Raw genomic sequence first — 22,046 nt, 5'->3', positions numbered from 1 at the left:
TCCTGTACACAGAGTTCTGTGTTCTTGTAAACACAGAACGCTGTGTGAGATTGGACTCAGCCGATCAGCAGTGGTAGTATTGTTATATGTTTTTATCTGGGTTCAGGCAAAAAGGCATACAATTAAATAATAGGCGGTTATCACAAATGTGTTATATGCAGGTGTAACAGCCATTCCACCTTCTCAAATTCCTTACATTGCTTAGTGATAAGCATTCATGATTAGTAATGATTAATTTGTTGAAACATGTACTGACATTGAGGCATGGATACTACAAGTGGGTTCCCTAACTGTCCATTAGAAGAGAAGTGTGGTCTGATGCTGCGTACACACGACCAGTCTTTTCGAGGGACTAAGGCCGCGTACACACGGGCGGATTGTCTGTCCAACTTAGTCCGCTGAACAGTGTTTCAGCGGACAATCCGCTCGTGTGTGGGCTTCAGCGGACTTTTTCAGCGGACAATCTGACGAACAAAGTCTTACAGAATTTCCGTAAGACAGTCCGTTCAAACTTGGTTTTGTCCGTCCAAACTTGGTTTCAGCGGACAGTCCGCTCGTGTGTAGGCAAGTTGGACGGACTAAGTATGGCGCATGCTCAGAAAGGATTTACACGGCCGAAGGTTGCATTGCAGCGTATAGGACGTTGTTTTTCTAGTCCCGTCGTACGTGCTGTAGACGTCATCACGCACGTTTTCAGCGGACTGTCTGCTCATCGTGTGTGGTCAAGTCCGTTCATGCAAATTTTGAACGGACTGTCTGTCGGATTGTCTGCCGAACTTAGTTGGGCAGAAAATCCGCCCGTGTGTACGCGGCCTAAGTCTGACAGACTTTCGACGGAGTTCTGACGGAGTTCTGACAGAGTTCTGACTGACTTTCCGAATGAACGGACTTGGCCACACACAATCACACCAAAGTCCGACGGATTCGAACGTGATGACGTATGACTGGACTAGAATAAGGAAGTTCATAGCCAGTAGCCAATAGCTGCCCTAGCGTCGGTTTTAGTCCGTCAGACTAGCACACACACGAGCGGATTTCTCGGTAGGAACTGGGTCCGACAGAGTTCTGTCGGAAAAATTTGAAACATGTTCCATTTCTAAAGTCTGTCAGACTTTTGCAAATCAAAAGTCCGCTGCAGCCCACACACGTTCGAATGGTCTGCCGGAATCATTCCGTCAGACTTTTGATGTTGAAAAGTCTGGTCGTGTGTACGGGGCATACGTTTTTTTTGCCATACTACTCTTCTAGGTCACAGGACTGCATGGATTGCTGCACTCCTGTGACCCAGATTCATCCAACAAGTGGGCTAAAGGCTGCTGTCACAGAGCGTGTCCAGGCTCTGGAAGGATCCAGAATAATGTCAAACATATGCCTGACCATCAGCAATGCTCGGCTTGCTGCTTAGAACCTGAGCCAGCCGCTCCCGCCCCCTCCACAGATCAGTCCATAACTTTAACCACTTGAGCTCTGGAAGATTTTACCTCTTTCATGACCAGGCCATTTTTTGTTATTCAGCACTGTGCTATTTTAACTGGTAATTGTGTGGTTATGCAACGCTGCACCCAAACAAAATGTATTTTTTTCACACAACTAGAGCTTTCAGTAGGGCAGTGGTTCTCAGCCTGGGGGTCGAATGACGATTTGCCAGGGGTCACCGAATCCTGGGCTGTTCCTGAAGCCCGCAACAATCTCCCAACCTTTTTGTGGCTGCCCAGCTGGGCTGTTCCTAGAGCCCACGGCCACCCACTTGGCCTCTTCGGGGCCACCCATTCAGTTCACGGCATGGCTGGGGGGACAGAGACTAGAGGTCAGCTGACTGGTGAGGAATGTGAAGTGGGAGAGGCTGGAGGAGACCCTAACTCCTGATTTCAGCATAGGCATCACTGCTGTGAGACACCACAGACATGGAGACAGTGAAACCGGTGACACGGTGAGTAATACTACCTGTAATTATAGTTGCCATTAAAAGTCCCCACTATAGTTTTCAGATCGGCAGATGACCTTGATCAAGAGCACCTAAACTGGTTGATCAGAACTCCCCCCAGCACTGCCACTTATACCAGCTACCGCCAACTCTGTAAGAAAATAAGAGAACAAGAAACACGGCTAGAGAGAGGAATGGGGTGGGAAAAAAACAAGAAATTAGAATATAGATAAAAGGAAAAGACAGGAGAACAAAGAGTGGTTCATCCTAAAATGTACCATAAGGGGTTTTAATACTGTACAAGTGGAAGGGACTCGGGGAGCGCTAAATGTCCACGGGTTAGGGGCGCAAATTACTTGTCTTGACTTGGGTGCTGACAACCCATGCTAAGAAAATAATTTTACCGTTAGGGGTCCCCACAACTTGGGAAATTTTATCAAGGGGTCACGGCCCTAGCAAGGTTGAGAACCACACTGCCTTAGGGGGTATTTGATCACCACTTGTTTTTTTATCTTTTGCAAAATAAACAAAAAAGACTGAAAGTTTGAAGAAAAAAACTCCCCTATTTTTTACTTTCTGCTACAAAACATATCAAATAAAACAATTTAAAAAAAAATCTATTTTCTTTATTAATTTTGGCCAAAATATATTCTGCTACATGCCTTTGATTAAAAAACAAAACAAACAAAAAAACAATAAGTGTATATTGATTGTCTTGCGTGAGTTATGTCCCATACACACAGTTAGAAATTCGATCATCTGTGGGCTCTAGCGGACTTTTTCTGTTGGAATTTCCGATGGAAAAAGTTTGAGAGCTGGATCTAAAATTTTCCCACAAAATCCGATCGGACTTTTTCCGATTGTGTGTAGAGAATTCCGACGCACAAAGTGCCACGCATGCTCTGAAAAAACTTGGAGACGAAAGCTATTAGCTACTGGCCTCTACGTAGTCCTGTCGTACTTTTTGTACGTCACCTCGTTCAGATCAGATTTTCCGACAACTTTGTGCGACCGCGTGTATGCAAGACTAGTTTCGGTCAAAATCCGTTGGAAAAAATCTGACGAATTTTGTGGTCGGAATGTCCAACCGTGTGTATGGGGCATTATAGTGTCTAAAAACGATGGTATATTAACTGGAATTTTTTTTTTAATTTTATACTGTCACTGGCGGTGATTAGCGACTTATAATGGGACTGCAATAGGGTAATAAGGCAATCTAAAACTAACTGTTGCGGGGGGGGGGGGGGGGGGCTGACTAACTGCCACTGACATCACCAGGGACACTAATACAGCGATCAGTGATAATACTATAAACTGTCACTGTACTAATGACACTGGCTAGGAAGGAGTTAACATCTAAAGTGATCAAGGGGTTAAACGTGTGCCAACAATGTGTAATGTGTGCTGCTTTTTCTACAGATCTCTTTGTTTCTTATCCCTGCTTTGAGAGATTGTTCCCCCCTGTACAGAGCTCTGTTTTCATTGTCAACACAGGACTCTGGGCTGTGCACACGGCCGATCAGCAGGTCCCAGCCACAAATCATTAATTGTCCGGGAGTTGCTGACAGACTCTTGCTGTGTAAAATCACAGTGGGTGTCAGCAGGGGGCAACGCATGCGCACGCCCTAAACCTGGAATCAGGGAGTGACTGCCACCTGTCTGCAGTATATTGTGGGCAGCTGGTCCGCAAGTGCTTAAATGAAAATGTGCTTTATTATTTCTGAATGAATCATTCATTTTTGGCTTGCAGCCTTTTTATACACATTTTTACATGTGGTGCACATAATTTCTCTTCATATGATTCCTTAAAGTGTTACTAAACCCACAACAGTATGCTTGTTATACTCTCTGTGGAACCTAAGGGGTTAATTCTCCACATTGTGTAAAAAGGCTGTTTAAACCTGTCCTCTCTGATCCTCCCCTTCTTTTACTGTCCCCAATCCATCTGCTGATACAACAGAGCCTTGGAGGCTCTCCGCACATGCTCAGTTTGGTGTGTATTGCTAGAGTTTTTTTTTTTTTTTTTTTTGGGGAGGGTGCATGTGATCAGCACAGGGCCAATCAGCACTGTCAGGACAGAGGGTCATGCAGCCTCATAGGACAGTCAGAGCAGAATGAAAACTCCTCCTACAAGCTTTAGACTCCATTCACACTGGGGCGTTTTGCAGGTACTAAAGCTTTAAAAATAGCACCTGCAAACCGCCCTAAAACAGCTGCTCCATTCACTCCATGCCCGAGGGCTTTCACACTGGAGCGCTGCGCTGGCAGGGCGTCAGAAAAAGTCCTGACAGCAGCTTCTTTGGAGCAGTGAACACACCGCTCCTTCCCATTGAAATCAATGGGCAGCGATGTCATACCGCTGGCAAAACACCGATGCAACGGCGTTTTGTGAGTGGATTTAACCCCTTTTCGGCTGCTGGCGGGCGATAAAACGACGGTAAAGCACCACTGCGGTGGTGGCACAGTGTGAAAGGGGTCTGAACCAGACACTGACAGAAGTCACAAGACTGCTATATACTACTGATTACAAAAGGTAAATTAAAATAATTGCATTTCCATGTTCTGTATACTGTGGGAGACCAGGTATAGTGAATGCAGGGTCCTGGGTTTAGTAACACTTTAACTTTTAAAGGATTTTCTCCAGCTTCCTGTTTGGCTATGGGACATAAAGTGAAGGGAAATTTCCACAAAAAAAGACAGGGGTTATAACCCTCCCTTACTATGTCCAAAATGCAAAACAAATGGCTTTAGTTCTAGGGAACACTATTGAGCTATTTAATAAAATATGAACCAACGAGGTAAACAAAAATACCATACAATACAAAAATACAATTATAGAAACATCAGTGTAACACTTCTGTTTTATTTGTTGATCCATAACAATAGAAAATGGAAACGTACACTCTGACATGTGCAGACATACATTTTATACTGCAGTAACTGCAGAACAAAACATTTGTATTTATTATTGTACTGGGTTTGACAGGTCTTATATAAAAATATACAAATCGCTTTAGTAGAGTTTTTAACATGATACCAAAAATAAACAATATTATAGTTTGTTTTTTGTAACTGAAGACTGTAGGTTAATGTATTTTCAGCATCCATGAAAACATATATCTGACGTTTAGCTAAAATAAAAATCTTTGTAGCTATAGTGACATAACTTACCTAAAAATGGTCACTGCAGCTTCACAGAAGACTTGGAAATATTACCTTCCTTGGTTCTGAAGGTTCAGCAGCAAGAAGAGGACAGGGCATCCCTACACACAAGGATCCAGCTGCCCACACAAACATAAGATAATACTTTATTACAGGTTCAGTTAGGTCACTAAAACTTTAGAGAAGATTTTTTTATTTTGGCTAATCTTCAGCTTTAATTTTACGACCCATATGTGTAGAGGAAAATTAAATACATGCCATTAACTACCCACCTCAATTTGGGTGAATGCATGGTTTTAATGCCCCTTAATTCTTAGCTCTGACGCCACTGAAACGTCCCCGACACTATGAGGATATGTGTGTATTTTCTTTTTGCACAAAGACTTTGAGCTACACTTTCCAGAGTATAAACATTGACTATGTGAAAAATAAGTGTAAATTACAATTTATACAAAACATACCACCCAGCTTAGGCAACGTATGTTACATCTCTAGTGTGAGGCTTTGTTTTACTTATAGACATGTGTGTATCCTGGTCTCTTACAATAACAGGAAACCATCTTTTTTGAGTCACATGATGTATGTGTTTATGCATTCAATATTTTACATAGAAACACGACAAAGGATTCCCAGAGCACAGTGAGTTATTTAGCGAGAGCACCACACAAGTACTTATCTTTCAGGTGTGTTGGCTCTCAATGTAACCTAGGATGATACAATGAGATAAGTCACTGCTCTGACCCAATCACTTATGTTTGTACATTTCAGCTGGAACCACTGAACTCTGTGGTAAATTGATAAGATGTACAGAAAATAGGTCTATTCCCATAAGTGAGGAACACTGCTGTCCAATATGTTTTAATGCATTAGCTGCAGTAGTCGTCCAGTATAGAATTGATCTAAATAGGACACACAGCCTAATGGAGAAACAACAGTTGTCCTGTATTTAAGATCCATATAAATAAATTGTAAAATAATAAAATGTTTATTATAATTGTGCAGAAATATTTGTGGGTGCATTGCTCAGTCTAACAATAAATAAAATGACTTGACAAAGGCATAGGGATCAGCTGTATCTTTACCAGGAATTCCCTAGATAAACTCAAATCACTGACACTGTGATAATGATTTCAAGGAAGGTTTGTGACTGACAGATGCCATTTTAGAGCTGTTTTGTGCTGGGGTTAGACTCCTAGCTTTAATCAGCCCAATTAATCTACAGAATATAAATACAAAAAGTGTCCGCGCAACAAAATACATTTATTCTATTGAGTGTCAAAAAGCAGCTAACACACTTCGAGTATCACCTCACAGATATAAACTATATACTGTATATACCAAGGTGTTGTGCAGTGCTAAAACCTTAAAGTGAATTTATAAAATATACTATTCAAATTTCAGAACATAGTGAACAACAAGCATTCATAATGCTTAAAGTGGTTGTAAACCTCAGACATGGAATATGAACAAAGCTTATCCCTCTATAATGTTTCCTTTTCTCAGTCAAGAGCACTGTGAAGTGTCAAGTGTAATTTCTGTCTGGTGCCTCGTTCCTCTGCTATCAGCATGAGTCACTTCTGACAAGTTTTCCTGACACCAAGAGAAAAATGGTGACAGGGGAGGGCACAGCCTATGATTGACAGCCTCAGCTCTGTTCCTGTGAGCTGTGTCCCTTTCCTCCAATCAGCTCTCAAAGCTCTCCTCATTGAAGTAACTTCAGCTCCCATTCCTGCTTTTCAGAGCTGAGAGATCCTGTGTAAATTCCGCAATTTGAATTAATTTAGGGAAAAGACTGCTGCAGATAAACAGGCACAACTTATGTAGAAGGAATTTGTTCATCTCTGTGTATCATCAGAGGCCAGTCACTTCACTGGGCGTATGTGAGGGATGACAACCACTTTAAGTGAAATATAAGAAAGTAGTTTTGCTTCAATCAGAAGTGAACTGTGTAGCGACAAGTCTCCTATATAAGCAAAACACCAGAACAGGTGTTTTACTGGATCAATGCCAATCACGCAAATTGTTTTCTATGGGCCCTCTTCACACCACCACACTGGTGTGGTACAATGCAGAAATGCAGTGCAATGTGCTGCTGTATAGAGACCTGAATGGAGTGTACACTTTGTTCACATCCAACAAAGTAAAACAAATTTAAACAGTGCAAAGCACTGAAACAATCATATCCATTGGCAAATTGACAGCTAAAACTGAGCATTACTATAACAATATGGAAAATGTCCATTGTATTTATGTGCTGCGCTACTGGGTGAGACTGCTAACAGGTTGCTCCAGTATATATTTATTGTATGGTTAGCTCTCTTGTCCACTGTGCAGCTTGTAAACCTTTATTGAGCACAGTATTTGCCACATAAGCCACATGCAGACTAGTACTTAGGACAGTAGCATGGTATTTGCTACCTATGAACTTTGAATTGCCTTGTTTGTCCACTCTTAGATACTTGTGTGTAACTCCTGGAAAAAAAGGAATGCAGAAGGTGATGGACCTGCTGAGAAAATTTACAAGCCTTTCTAAAGTTCAGTGTTCAAGTTCTTTATTGCTGGACTGTACGATCCAGTAGTAGTTCTATATATAAGGCAGATGGCATGATGACACTAATATCCCATCCTGGCTATAGATTTTACCATAAAAATCACGTAACATTGTTAGCAACAAATAGTGTGCAACCTTATGTCTTTAATTATACTGTAAAGGCCATACAAATTTGCTGTGAGAATTACTTTCTATCCCAAGATTGTTCAGATGTATCTATAACCATTTCTAGCCAGTCCTAAGTCACCACCGGCTCCTGGCTCCTGAATGTAAACAAGCACACTGTAGATATATAAAGGCCGGAGCAACAATCAGGGGGAAGAAGACCATCATGTGATCACTGTGAAAGCCAATCAAGGCTTGATCTAGGTTAGTGTTCACGTCAGTGTTAGCATTAGGGTCAGTGTGTTTAGGTAAAAAAAAAAAGTTTTATATTTAGTGTCAGTGTGTTTAAGTAGCCTGCTTTCTACTACGGGTGTAAACAACATATAATGTACATTTATGTGGTACCTCCAGGCACATCAGGTGTGGGTGAATTTATTTTTGGTGGTAGGGTGGAAAACTATATATCTAAAGTTTAAATTTTTTTATTTTTTTACAATTTAATGCCAGTTTTCCTTAGATAAAAAAAAAAAATCACAAACATTTTACCACTAAATAATGGCACAATTTTCCTGAGGTGCTTTAGGATAAGGGTGCTTGACTGAAAAAAAGGTTGAAAATGCTGTTGTAAACTACAACTCTGACAAAATCTGACTAAAATAACCAGTAATTTAAACCCGATAAATAATTTAATTCCCCAAAAAGTTTTGAACAGGAAAAAGCAAAATACTGATGACCTCACACATGTTTCGGTTTATTGAAGTTGACAATCAATGTGACATTTCTTGCCTATGGGACTTCTCATCTAACACGTTTCACCAAACGGCTTGCTCTCAGAGATTGGCTTACTTGTAGCGATAAAAAAAAAAAGTTTTGGCTGAATTTCCACTATAATTATGTCAGTAAATCAAATTACAAAACAGTATGATACATGAGAAATACCTGTGTGCTATGCAACCAAAAACTTGCAGGTATATGTCTAATCTGTATTTTGACAGTGACAGATATGGCTTTGCTTGGACAAATGTAAGCCAAGCTAATTCATAACAATAAATGAGTAAGCAAATTTACTAAGTGAGTGCTAGCAAAGAAAAATAACAAGCATTAATTAGACCATATAACCTAAAACCAGTTGCTGCAATGTAAATGTAAACTGAATGTAAACCGGCACACTGTAAATATATAAAGGCCTGGTGTGCTACAGGAGTATGGAAGTATGACCTGACTGCTCAGGGTTTCCTTGTAACTGGGAGTGTTCATCTACTTAGTCAACAGTCATCTACTGGTGCTAATGTCAGTACCTGATACACCCTTCTTCCCAGCATGTATTCCCTATCACTAGTGCAATAATCACCCAGCCCTATCAGCTAGGAGAATGGTTGTAAAGATAGAGACAGCAGAGATATATCAGAGCGCATGTCAATAGGCTTTGGGTTTACGTGCAAATGTAGTTTGTGTTTTGCATTCCTTTGGAGACGCTTCTGAGATCATTCAGAAATTATTGACAGATTAATTTTACCTGACTGACATGCTTCAAGCTGCTTTTGCCTTCCCCTAAACCTGGTTGAAGAAAAAAGCAGCTCTGATGTGAGTAAAAGCCCATTGACACAGGCACAGACATAGACATAGATCAAATGTGCATGTAACTGCTGCGAAAACTGCTGAGCTATATAAATCCTGTAAATTAATATTGTACGGGCATACTGCACAGGCAGTCATGTAGCTGTCATTCCTAGAAAATAAATAGTTAATACTGCAAAACATTTTGAGAAAGCATTATCACAAAAACCTCACACATTTAAACAAACATAAATAAGGGTAAAGATATAACACTGATGTAATTGCAGGTGATGTGCTATTTCTTAATATACTGAGCCACAAGGATTGACCGAGGTTAAGCATCCCATATTGCGGCTCTCCACTAGTACCCGAAATAAAGTCCCATCTGCACACATGCACAGCTTGTAGCGTTCTGTTCCGTCATCATACATCAGCTCCCCTGTAGCTGTAGGTAATCGAGAAGGAGTGACCATCACACTGCCATTCAGAATAATACTGTTCTCCTATGGAAGGAAAGGCATATGAGGTTAGAGAACTTGGGGGTGTTTCAGTGCTTTCAGAATATAAGCCAAGAGCAACCTATTCATTTTTACCTAGCATTGTAATTACTGCAGAATAAGACAGGCAACAACTAATGTACCGTATATACTCGAGTATAGGCCGACCCGAATATAAGCCGAGGCCCCCAATTTACCCCCAAAAAAACTGGCAAACTTATTGACTCGTGTATAAGCCGAGGGTGAGACATGCCTGTCCATCCCTGTGTGTGTGTCCGTCCATCCCTGTGTGTCCGTCCATCCCTGTGTGTCCGTCCATCCATCCCTGTGTGTGTGTGTGTGTCCATCCATCCATCCATCCCTGTGTGTGTGTGTCTCCATCCATCCATCCATCCATCCCTGTGTGTGTGTGTCTCCATCCATCCATCCATCCCTGTGTGTGTGTGTCTCCATCCATCCATCCATCCATCCCTGTGTGTGTGTGTCTCCATCCATCCATCCATCCATCCCTGTGTGTGTGTGTCTCCATCCATCCATCCATCCATCCCTGTGTGTGTCTCCATCCATCCGTGTGTGTGTGTGTGTGTGTGTGTGTGTGTGTGTGTGTGTGTGTGTGTGTGTGTGTGTGTGTGTGTGTGTCCAGCCTACCTTTGTCCCGAGCCTCCGTCCCGTGCCTTGCCTCCTTGCCTCCGTCCCGTGCCGTGCCTTGCCTTGCATCCGTCCCGTGTCGTGCCTTGCCTTGCCCCCGTCCCGTCCCGTGCCGTGCCGTGCCTTGCCTTGCCTCCGTCCCGTGCCCTCTTCGTCGGCGGCCATTGTAAAATTCAAAAGCTGCGCCGCCGCCTTCGCCTGTGATAGGCGGAACACTGAATTTCCCAGCAGCCTGTGTTCCGCCTATCACAGACGTCGTATCATCCTCGTCCGTAGTACGAGGATGATACGATGTCCGTGATAGGCGGAACACAGGCTGCTGGGAAATTCAGTGTTCCGCCTATCACAGGCGAAGGCGGAGCCGGAGGCGCGGCTTTTGAATAGAATGGCCGCTGTCTGTCTGCTCGACACGCTGATCGAGCGGGCAGACAGCGATGACTCGAGTATAAGCCGAGGGGGGCACTTTCAGCCTCAAAAAAGAGGCTGAAAATCTCGGCTTATACTCGAGTATATACGGTACAATGTTCCTATTTGCTTACTCCATGGCCTTACAGTCCATAAACGACCTTGGCATCCTAATTGTATTCATCTAACAACACTAAACTGAAACCAGACTACTAGCTGCACCATATATATATATCATTAGCCCTCTCTGCGCCGTTATGTACTTCTGCATAGCACACTACGGTCATTAACAGTTTTCTACAGAAAACATGCAATGGCACAGCAGTTCATGGGGTTGATTTACTAAAGGCAAATTGTCTGTTCACTTTGCAAGGGAATTATTCCTCAGAGCTTAGAGAATGAAAACACTCATCCAATCATGTGCAAGCAAAATGCTCTTTTTTCCTTGCATGTGATTGGATATTATTTTAAAAATGAAATTTCACCACATTCACTAAGCTCTGGGGAAAATTCACTTTCAAAGTGAACAGCCTAGTTGCTTTTAGTAAACCAACTGTGTCTATATATCAAGAATATTAACACGAATGTTGACTACAATTAATGGAGAAAGACAAGCAAAAGGATATAAGGTAAACATTTTACTGCATACAAAAGGTGAGTACAGTGTGAGTCTAACAAAAAGTATGTTGTTTTTAGTTTTGGATAGAGTGGGGAATGAGAAGCTCTGTCTGCCCTCAGAGCTATTTTGGGTTCCATTTGGGAGCTTTTCCCTCACTTTTGGACCAGCTGATAATGGTTTCTATCAGACAAAAAAGTGAGGGGGGGGAGGGGGGTTGTATTTGCAACAGCGACACAGAAAGAAGTGCAAATCTAAAGGGGGTTCTAACTTTCCCCTACTCTGCTAAAGAAAAACATTTTTTTTTCTGTCTGTGTTGCTTTTGTAGACTTTCCCTCACTTCCTGTTTGGTAAAATATTGTCAGCAGGACAGGAAGTGGGGGAAAATCTTTCTAATGGAGCCCAGGATAGAAGTAAATACTCAACGGGGGTTATAATGCTTTCCCACTCTATCCAAAAGCAGCTGGACAAACATTTTAATTCCCTACCCTGTCATCTAATATTACAGTTGCATAAACCTTGAGTAATTACACAACTTGGAAAATCTGGAAGTATCTGGAGATCAGTGCTTGGGGAAATGACAGGGACGAATTACTTCATCTTTCTTTGACTTCACCTTCAATATCTAATTGATAAACTACATTCTCCTGAACAGTGCTTCAGCTACTTTGTAAACATTCTGCTAGAAAATGATTTGCTATTAACTAATACTATTTTGATCTCTTGGAGCACTAGGCTCTTTTGCTTTCCAGAACAAGAGTTTCCCTACTGCAAGAATGTAGAAAAGTTAATATACCAAATATACCACGCAAGACAGAATGACAATTAAGCAGTACTTACTGCTTTTAGCACAATATTTCCACCTGTTCGAAAATCTATGGTCTTTCCCATGATGAAAACTCCTTCATTACCACGCACGGTGATATGCCCATCCACATTGATTTTAAGATCGCTGCTTGCACTGCTGGTAATCTGAAAAATAAAGATAACAACAAATATTTCCACTGAGAGATTGAAGTCTGGAATAAAACCAAAAACTTGCATATAGATTTTTTTTTTTCCACTGTAAGCATCTTATATGTTAAAACTATAGCTGGCCATACTCTAGTTAGTAGAATTTTGCAAAAATGTTTTGTTTTAAAAACATTCATTTGATTTTCTAACCAGCGGGAATCGTGTATGGCCTGCCTTAGGCTCCATGCACACTGAAGCTCGTAAACGGCTGTTTTTGGCAGTTTGGGCATTTTTTTGTTTAACAGCCCATAAACTCCCCTCTATGTTATCCTATGTATCCATGCACACATGGAAGTTTTTGGATGTTTATCAGCAGTGGCGTTTATGGGCTGTCTTCTGAACGCCATAAAATCACGTTCAGGAGTTGTTTTTCTGACCACAAAAAACGGGAAACGCTCATAAATGTTGATAAATGCTCAAAAACGTGGCTCACCAACGGTTTTTAACATTTTTGATCCACTGAAAAAAAAAAAACGCTATTGCAAAACCGTTAAAAAACGTTAAGAAACTCACCGCAAAGCTACTGGTGGTTTTTATAACCTTATTTTAACGTCCAGTGTGCATGGAGCTTTATTTTTTAAGTCTATAATACTGAAAGTCTAAAGCTCCATACACACTATCAGATTTTCTGCTGATTTTTGTCTTCAGATTTACCAAAACCATGTAGTGCAAGGGCCTGCCTGATTCCACACACATTTAAACTCCTAAGGATTGACCTCATATTATATAGTTTTGGTAAACCTGAAGGAAAAAAAATCTGCAGAAAATCTGATAGTGTATATGGGGCTTAAGGCCCCTTTCCTGTGTTTGGTCCAATCAGGAGGGGATCCATGAACATTTCCTGCTGAATAATAGCAGAATTGAACACTCACTTTTGTGACATCCACGTCCATTCATTTTTTTGGTGCATGTAAATAATGAGTCTTTCTGGACTCATATTAGACCTATGGGAGGCCATTTACATCCAAATACATTTATTCAGTCCATCATATTTAGGTCAGAAAATATGGAAAGGAAACTTTTTTTAATCTTTTTTTTCTTTTCTGAACCCAGACAGACTCGGAGGTATTTGGATGGAAACAGGCACAAGCCTGCTTATATCCAGCCACCCATAGACTAACATGAAGCTTCTGATCAGGTCCACCTGAAAAACTGACAGGCAACCCTGATCGGATCACCCGGTTGAAAGGGGACAAGAAAAATTGTATTAACTCCAAATAATTTGTTCTGGTTTAGATCAATAGTTCTCAGTCTTTCTATGTTAGATAACACTATAAAATGACATTCAAGCTGCAAATGTGCTTATTAAAACTGAACTCCAGGCAAACTCTTAAATACACAGCTAATTATACACTTAATAGAAGCATGTTATGTTAATATACAGCTTGAGGAATCAGCAAGATATTTCCTTGAATTAAAAAAAAAGACTTGAGAGAGACATAATCCTTGAGAAGAGTCAATCAAAGGGTGGATATGGTCACTTTGTATAAAAGACATAAATGGTCCTCATAGTAAACTTGGAGGACAGCTGTTTGCTGCAAGATCATTGCAAAAGACACAGTGCAACTCATTGTGCCTGGAAAAAAGAGCACTCTGCAAAAAGTAAGGTACCTTCATATATGAGCTCCATCTCGGTAGATTACATAAAAAAGACTAACTATATAACTATGTTACTAGGCAAAGCATCTGTCTAGTGATCCAGACACCCCTGCTAATTATCAGAGCCAGGACCTGTACCCTCTAAGACCACTCTGCAGACAATATATACAGAAGCTAAACAATACAGCCTGGACCTTGATCTGGTCCTGCCCTATCTGTGGGAAATGAAGGGGTTTCCAGACATTGATGAGTTTGGGTTTCTGCTTTTTCCTCCTGTCAGGAAGCTCTCAAATGAGTAGCAATGTGCAATGCAATACATCCTAACTGGCTGGCCTGCTGATCCTCCCCTTTACAAAGAGTGCTGCTATCAGTAGAATGATATGGAGAGAGAGAGAGACAGAGATTCAGGTACTTTTAATAGCTCTAATTTACAATACATTTATCATCTTTTTTATTGAACTCATAACTGGATTATACCATGGCCTTTTGTCTGCAGTTCAATTTATTGTAATAATTAATTGTAAATATTGTAATTGTTGATTTAAGTAAAATATACAATATAATTATATTAAAAACATAAATATAATGTATGAGTGAATGAATGAAGGAATGTACGAGTTATACAGGAATTATTTGTTTCAGGGAATAACAATTTCAGAATGCTTTCACCTGCCCTTTAATAGTATGACACACTAGTGATGGACGAACGTTTCGCCCGGCGGTCGTTTCGCGGCGAATTTCCGACATTCGCGGTCCGCACGTTCGAACGCCTTTTTCCGTCGTTCGCCGCGGCGGACTTACGTGTTTAATGTATACAAGAACTTTAACCTTTGGTGACACGTTTATCATGTGATACAGGACAGCCAATTGAGACATGACAGCACATGGACACTTGTACATTCCCCCTAACCTATAAATACACCCGATCCGGTGGCCATTTTACATTCTTTCTTCTGTTACGATAGGGACAGGTTCCTGTGTGGAGTAGGGAGAGATAAACCACTAGCTATTTGGTACACAAAAGTTCTTTTCAGGACTGGTATAGGTGTTAGGTGTTGATAGGTTTGCTGTGCTGCTGATTCTTGCAGCAGCCTGAGTGTCTTTTGTTAGTTTAGAGAAAGGGAAAGGACGGTGTATGCTACAGGGACAGCCAGATTAGTCTTTCATCATCATCATCATCATCATCATCATTAGCTGTTACTATCAAGGTCCACAAAAGAGCTGTTCCAGTAACCACTAATCGTTCTCTTTTTTTGCCAATTTGTATAGGGACAGGAAGGAAGCAGTGTTGTCAGGCAGTGAGGGTAATTTTAAAGACTTGCTGTTATTATTAGTTCCACAAAGGTTCTTTTCAGGACTGGTATCAGTGGTACAGTAATAGGCTTGTACATGTATAATATTCTTTCTTCCAAATATAGAAAGGATATTATACTTGACTGCTGCCCTTCTGCTGCAGTCTGCTAAACATTCACAACTCACTTGTTCCACAAAAGTTCTTATAAGGACTGGTAACTTGGTATAGGGTGCTACGGTACATAGGCTTGAGTGCGGTACAGTCTGCTGTTCTGTAAGGACCGCTATCGGTCCACAATAGATAGGGTTGACGTGCACCACTGCTGACCGCTGCCCTATACTGCAGCAGTCCTTCAGCGGTATAGGGACTGACGTACAGTCTGCTAATCACTAACACACAACCTGCTTGTTCCACAAAAGTTCTTATAAGGACTGGTAACTTGGTATAGGGTGCTACGGTACATAGGCTTGAGTGCGGTACAGTCTGCTGTTCTGTAAGGACCGCTATCGGTCCACAATAGATAGGGTTGACGTGCACCACTGCTGACCGCTGCCCTATACTGCAGCAGTCCTTCAGCGGTATAGGGACTGACGTACAGTCTGCTAATCACTAACACACAACCTGCTTGTTCCACAAAAGTTCTTATAAGGACTGGTAACTTGGTATAGGGTGCTACGGTACATAGGCTTGAGTGCGGTACAGTCTGCTGTTCTGTAAGGACCGCTATCGGTCCACAATAGATAGGGTTGACGTGCACCACTGCTGACCGCTGCCCTATACTGCAGCAGTCCTTCAGCGGTATAGGGACTGACGTACAGTCTGCTAAACACTAATACACAACCTGCTTGGTCCACAAAAGTTCTTATAAGGACTGGTAACTTGGTATAGGGTGCTACGGTACATAGGCTTGAGTGCGGTACAGTCTGCTGTTCTGTAAGGACCGCTATCGGTCCACAATAGATAGGGTTGACGTGCACCACTGCTGACCGCTGCCCTATACTGCAGCAGTCCTTCAGCGGTATAGGGACTGACGTACAGTCTGCTAAACACTAATACACAACCTGCTTGGTCCACAAAAGTTCTTATAAGGACTGGTAACTTGGTATAGGGTGCTACGGTACATAGGCTTGAGTGCGGTACAGTCTGCTGTTCTGTAAGGACCGCTATCGGTCCACAATAGATAGGGTTGACGTGCACCACTGCTGACCGCTGCCCTATACTGCAGCAGTCCTTCAGCGGTATAGGGACTGACGTACAGTCTGCTAAACACTAATACACAACCTGCTTGGTCCACAAAAGTTCTTATAAGGACTGGTAACTTGGTATAGGGTGCTACGGTACATAGGCTTGAGTGCGGTACAGTCTGCTGTTCTGTAAGGACCGCTATCGGTCCACAATAGATAGGGTTGACGTGCACCACTGCTGACCGCTGCCCTATACTGCAGCAGTCCTTCAGCGGTATAGGGACTGACGTACAGTCTGCTAATCACTAACACACAACCTGCTTGTTCCACAAAAGTTCTTATAAGGACTGGTAACTTGGTATAGGGTGCTACGGTACATAGGCTTGAGTGCGGTACAGTCTGCTGTTCTGTAAGGACCGCTATCGGTCCACAATAGATAGGGTTGACGTGCACCACTGCTGACCGCTGCCCTATACTGCAGCAGTCCTTCAGCGGTATAGGGACTGACGTACAGTCTGCTAATCACTAACACACAACCTGCTTGTTCCACAAAAGTTCTTATAAGGACTGGTAACTTGGTATAGGGTGCTACGGTACATAGGCTTGAGTGCGGTACAGTCTGCTGTTCTGTAAGGACCGCTATCGGTCCACAATAGATAGGGTTGACGTGCACCACTGCTGACCGCTGCCCTATACTGCAGCAGTCCTTCAGCGGTATAGGGACTGACGTACAGTCTGCTAATCACTAACACACAACCTGCTTGTTCCACAAAAGTTCTTATAAGGACTGGTAACTTGGTATAGGGTGCTACGGTACATAGGCTTGAGTGCGGTACAGTCTGCTGTTCTGTAAGGACCGCTATCGGTCCACAATAGATAGGGTTGACGTGCACCACTGCTGACCGCTGCCCTATACTGCAGCAGTCCTTCAGCGGTATAGGGACTGACGTACAGTCTGCTAAACACTAATACACAACCTGCTTGGTCCACAAAAGTTCTTATAAGGACTGGTAACTTGGTATAGGGTGCTACGGTACATAGGCTTGAGTGCGGTACAGTCTGCTGTTCTGTAAGGACCGCTATCGGTCCACAATAGATAGGGTTGACGTGCACCACTGCTGACCGCTGCCCTATACTGCAGCAGTCCTTCAGCGGTATAGGGACTGACGTACAGTCTGCTAAACACTAATACACAACCTGCTTGGTCCACAAAAGTTCTTATAAGGACTGGTAACTTGGTATAGGGTGCTACGGTACATAGGCTTGAGTGCGGTACAGTCTGCTGTTCTGTAAGGACCGCTATCGGTCCACAATAGATAGGGTTGACGTGCACCACTGCTGACCGCTGCCCTATACTGCAGCAGTCCTTCAGCGGTATAGGGACTGACGTACAGTCTGCTAAACACTAATACACAACCTGCTTGGTCCACAAAAGTTCTTATAAGGACTGGTAACTTGGTATAGGGTGCTACGGTACATAGGCTTGAGTGCGGTACAGTCTGCTGTTCTGTAAGGACCGCTATCGGTCCACAATAGATAGGGTTGACGTGCACCACTGCTGACCGCTGCCCTATACTGCAGCAGTCCTTCAGCGGTATAGGGACTGACGTACAGTCTGCTAATCACTAACACACAACCTGCTTGTTCCACAAAAGTTCTTATAAGGACTGGTAACTTGGTATAGGGTGCTACGGTACATAGGCTTGAGTGCGGTACAGTCTGCTGTTCTGTAAGGACCGCTATCGGTCCACAATAGATAGGGTTGACGTGCACCACTGCTGACCGCTGCCCTATACTGCAGCAGTCCTTCAGCGGTATAGGGACTGACGTACAGTCTGCTAATCACTAACACACAACCTGCTTGTTCCACAAAAGTTCTTATAAGGACTGGTAACTTGGTATAGGGTGCTACGGTACATAGGCTTGAGTGCGGCACAGTCTGCTGTTCTGTAAGGACCGCTATCGGTCCACAATAGATAGGGTTGACGTGCACCACTGCTGACCGCTGCCCTATACTGCAGCAGTCCTTCATCGGTATAGGGACTAAGAGTTTTGTCACAGGGTCATTTAAAAAATGACAGGCAGAGGAAGAGGCAGGCCCTTCCGCAGGGGTGGTAGGGGTAGGGCAGGAGCAACAGGCTTGAGCCAAAGTGGGAAGTTGCAGAAGGTGCGTTCAATTACTTTAAAGGATGCACCAGACTTGGTTGAGTGGCTCGCTCAGCCTTACTCTTCTGCACCCTCCTCATCCTCTCGATCTGCACCCTCTTCTTCACTCTCTGCTATGTGCACCCCCAAAGACACTACCACCAACAACACGACCACCACCACCACCACCACATACCTTCCGCTTGAGTCACTGGAATTATTTTCCGATCCATATCAAGAGGACATTTCTGATGCGCAGCCACTCTTGGTATTGGATCAGGAAGAGGAGGTAGCAACAAGCGCTACTCAGCAGTCTGACGCCAGTACCCAGATCAGCCCAAGGAGGAGGTTGGTCCCCGGTGTTGCTGCCTACTCCGAGATCTCTACTTATAGCGGTGGGGAAGGTGACGTTGATGATGACGTGTCTAGTGATGTCACGTGGGTGCCCACAAGAGAGGAAGAGGAGGGGAGTTCAGAGGGAGATATGGACCAGCAGATAGGGAGGAGAAGCAGCAATGACTTACATTGCACAGCAGGGACAAAGCAGACTGCAAATGTATCAGGAGCGAGTCATCGACCATGTACGGTCACATCTGGCGCTCCCAGGACACCGGCACATGGCTCCGCAGTGTGGGCTTTTTTTAACGTGTCCGCTGCTGACAATAGCGTTGCCATCTGCAATCTTTGCAGTCAACGCGTTAGTCGCGGTAAGCCCAATACTCACCTAGGGACGACCGCCTTAAGAAGGCACATGAGCAGCCATCACCGAGCCCAGTGGGAGCAACGGAACACACAAAGCCACACTGCAGGCTCTCACCGTCCAGCCTCGTCTTCTACTTCTCCTTCTCCTCTCTCCTCACAATTGTCCTCCACTCCACCTTCCATCACGCCAAGCTCACATTTTTCTGCAAAAAGGCAGGCTTCCGTGGGCCTAATGTTTGAGCGTAAAAAAATGATGACGCCGGATAACCCTCTTGCCCAACGGTTGGCGGCTGGCTTGTCAGAACTCATAGCCCGCCAACTACTGCCATATAAACTGGTGGACTCGGAGGCCTTTCGCAAATTTGTGGCCATTGGAACACCACAATGGAAGGTCCCAGGAAGGAAGTATTTCTCAGAGAAGGGCATCCCAGAGCTATATGGCCATGTTCAGCGGCAAGTGAATGTATCTCTGGCACACAGTGTCGGTGCCAAGATACATCTGACCACAGACACGTGGTCTAGCAAACACGGGCAGGGAAGGTATATCAGTTTTACTGCCCACTGGGTGAACCTTCTGACGGCCGTCAAGCATGTAACCCGTGGCACCCGTGTAGATTTGGTTTTACCGCCACGGATTGCATGCAGGCCTGACTCTTCTTCTCCTCCTCCTACTCCATCCTCCTCCCTCTCCTCCTCAGCTGCCTCCTCCTTTTCCGCTGCTAGCGTCTCTTCCACTGCACCGCCCAAGCTCCCCAGAACCTATTCCACATGCCAGGTGAGACGTTGCCATGCCGTGCTGCGTCTGTTGTGCCTGGAAGCAAAGAGCCACACTGGCCCGGCACTCCTTTCAGCTTTGCGTTCACAGGCAGATGAGTGGCTAACACCGCTCAATTTGACAGTTGGTAAAGTGGTGTGTGACAACGGTGCCAATCTGCTTAGCGCATTGAAACAGGGCAAAATCACGCACGTGCCGTGCATGGCACACGTCTTAAACTTGGTCGTGCAGCGATTCCTTGTCAAATACCCTGGGGTCCAGGACATCTTGCGGCAGGCAAGGAAAATCTCGGCCCATTTCAGAAGATCTTACACGGCCATGGCTCGCCTTGCTGACATTCAGCGGCGACACCATCTGCCGGTCAGACGTCTTATTTGCGATTGCCCGACGCGATGGAACTCAACCTTCTATATGCTTGATAGGCTGCTCCAGCAGAAACGTGCAGTTAACGTCTACCTGTATGAACTCTGCGAAAGAAACGGTTCTGGGGAGCTGGGTTTTTTTTCACCGCGCCAGTGGCTGCTCATGCGCGACACATGCAGACTTCTGCGGCCATTTGAGGAGATCACCAAACTGGTCAGTCGCAGCCATGGCGCCATCAGTGACATGGTACCTTATGCCTTCTTTCTGGAGCGTGCATTGCGTCGTGTCATTGATCAGGCTGTGGAGGAGCAGGAGCGGGAAGATGAGGAAGTCGCAATGCTGGATGAATTCCCAGGGGGGGCTACTCTATCTGAGACAAGTCAACAACAGGAGTCTGATGAGGAGTCAGAGGAGGATGGTGCCGGGGCGGATGAGCAGGAGCAAGAAGAGCATGCTTTAAACCTTTCTGGGATCCCTGTTGTGCGAGGATGGGGAGAGGAGAATGAAGAGGACGACATTATCCTGGATGATGAGCAGGAGCCAGGCCACCACACCGCTTCCACTTTAGTGCAAATGGGGGCCTTCATGCTCCAGTGTTTTAATAGGGACCCCCGTATAAAAAGCATGAGGGTCAAGGACCAGTACTGGGTGGCAACGTACTTAGACCCCCGGTACAAACACAAAATGGCGGAAATGTTACCGCCGTCGCAGAGGGCTGTCAGAATGCAGCACTTCCAGGCCTTGCTTCGAGAAATGCTGCATTCTGCTTTTGCGTGCGCTGGCAGAGGAGCAATTCCCACTCCCAGAGAAGGATTTGCGGGTACCAATCCAACAGCGCCTGCAAGAAGAGGCCGGTTTGAAGATGTGTTGGTGACTTCGGATATGAGGTCATTCTTTCAGCCGACCCATCGACAGGTGTCATCCGGATCCAGCATCAGGGAACGCCTAGACCGTCAGGTGTCCGACTACATTGGGTTAACGGCCGATGTGGACGCTCTGAGGAGTGATGAACCCCTAGACTACTGGGTGGGCAGGCTTGACCTCTGGCCAGAGCTTGCCCAATTTGCAATCGAACTGTTGGCTTGCCCCTCATCCAGTGTCCTGTCCGAAAGGACGTTCAGCGCAGCAGGGGGGATTGTGACCGATAAGCGTACTCGCCTAGCTCACCACAGTGTTAACTACCTCACATTTCTAAAAATGAATGAGGCATGGATCTCGGAGGAATTCAACACATGTGACCAGTAGACCATGTATATGTCTATAAACTATTTTTTTAATCAAGCACACAGACCTTCTTAATTCATTTGGCTCACTTCCTTGACCCAAAAAAGCACACCGTACTATATGCCCCTACCCTCCTCTTTGAAGAGGTTGAGCGGTGTCATATTTCTACTGGGGCTGCTTATGATATCCCTGTGCTGTGCTGACTTCCTCCTGGGGGTTCTTATTATGAAGGGATCACACTATCCCTGTGCTGTGCTGACTTCCTCCTGGGGGTTCTTATT

At 44.1% G+C, this 22,046-nt stretch overlaps 1 protein-coding gene across 1 annotated transcript in view; it reads right to left on the bottom strand.

The window, feature by feature from the left end:
• Positions 1–4,767: 4,767 nt before the first annotated feature.
• Positions 4,768–22,046, bottom strand: part of SGCB (sarcoglycan beta) — a 41,323-nt gene continuing 24,044 nt past the window's right edge. Inside the window, exons 5-6 of the mRNA XM_077477504.1 lie at positions 12,306–12,437; positions 4,768–9,802 (exon numbers count right to left, since the gene is read on the bottom strand). Of these exons, the coding sequence (XP_077333630.1) occupies positions 9,602–9,802; positions 12,306–12,437 (333 nt within the window). The 3' untranslated portion in view covers positions 4,768–9,601. The remainder of the gene's footprint in view (positions 9,803–12,305; positions 12,438–22,046) is intronic.

Source organism: Lithobates pipiens, unplaced genomic scaffold (genome assembly GCF_037356315.1).
Source record: "Lithobates pipiens isolate NorthernLeopardFrog02 unplaced genomic scaffold, aLitPip1_a1.2 Scaffold_13, whole genome shotgun sequence".
Classification (NCBI taxonomy): domain Eukaryota; kingdom Metazoa; phylum Chordata; class Amphibia; order Anura; family Ranidae; genus Lithobates; species Lithobates pipiens.
This window is presented reverse-complemented; position numbering and strand designations above follow the sequence as displayed.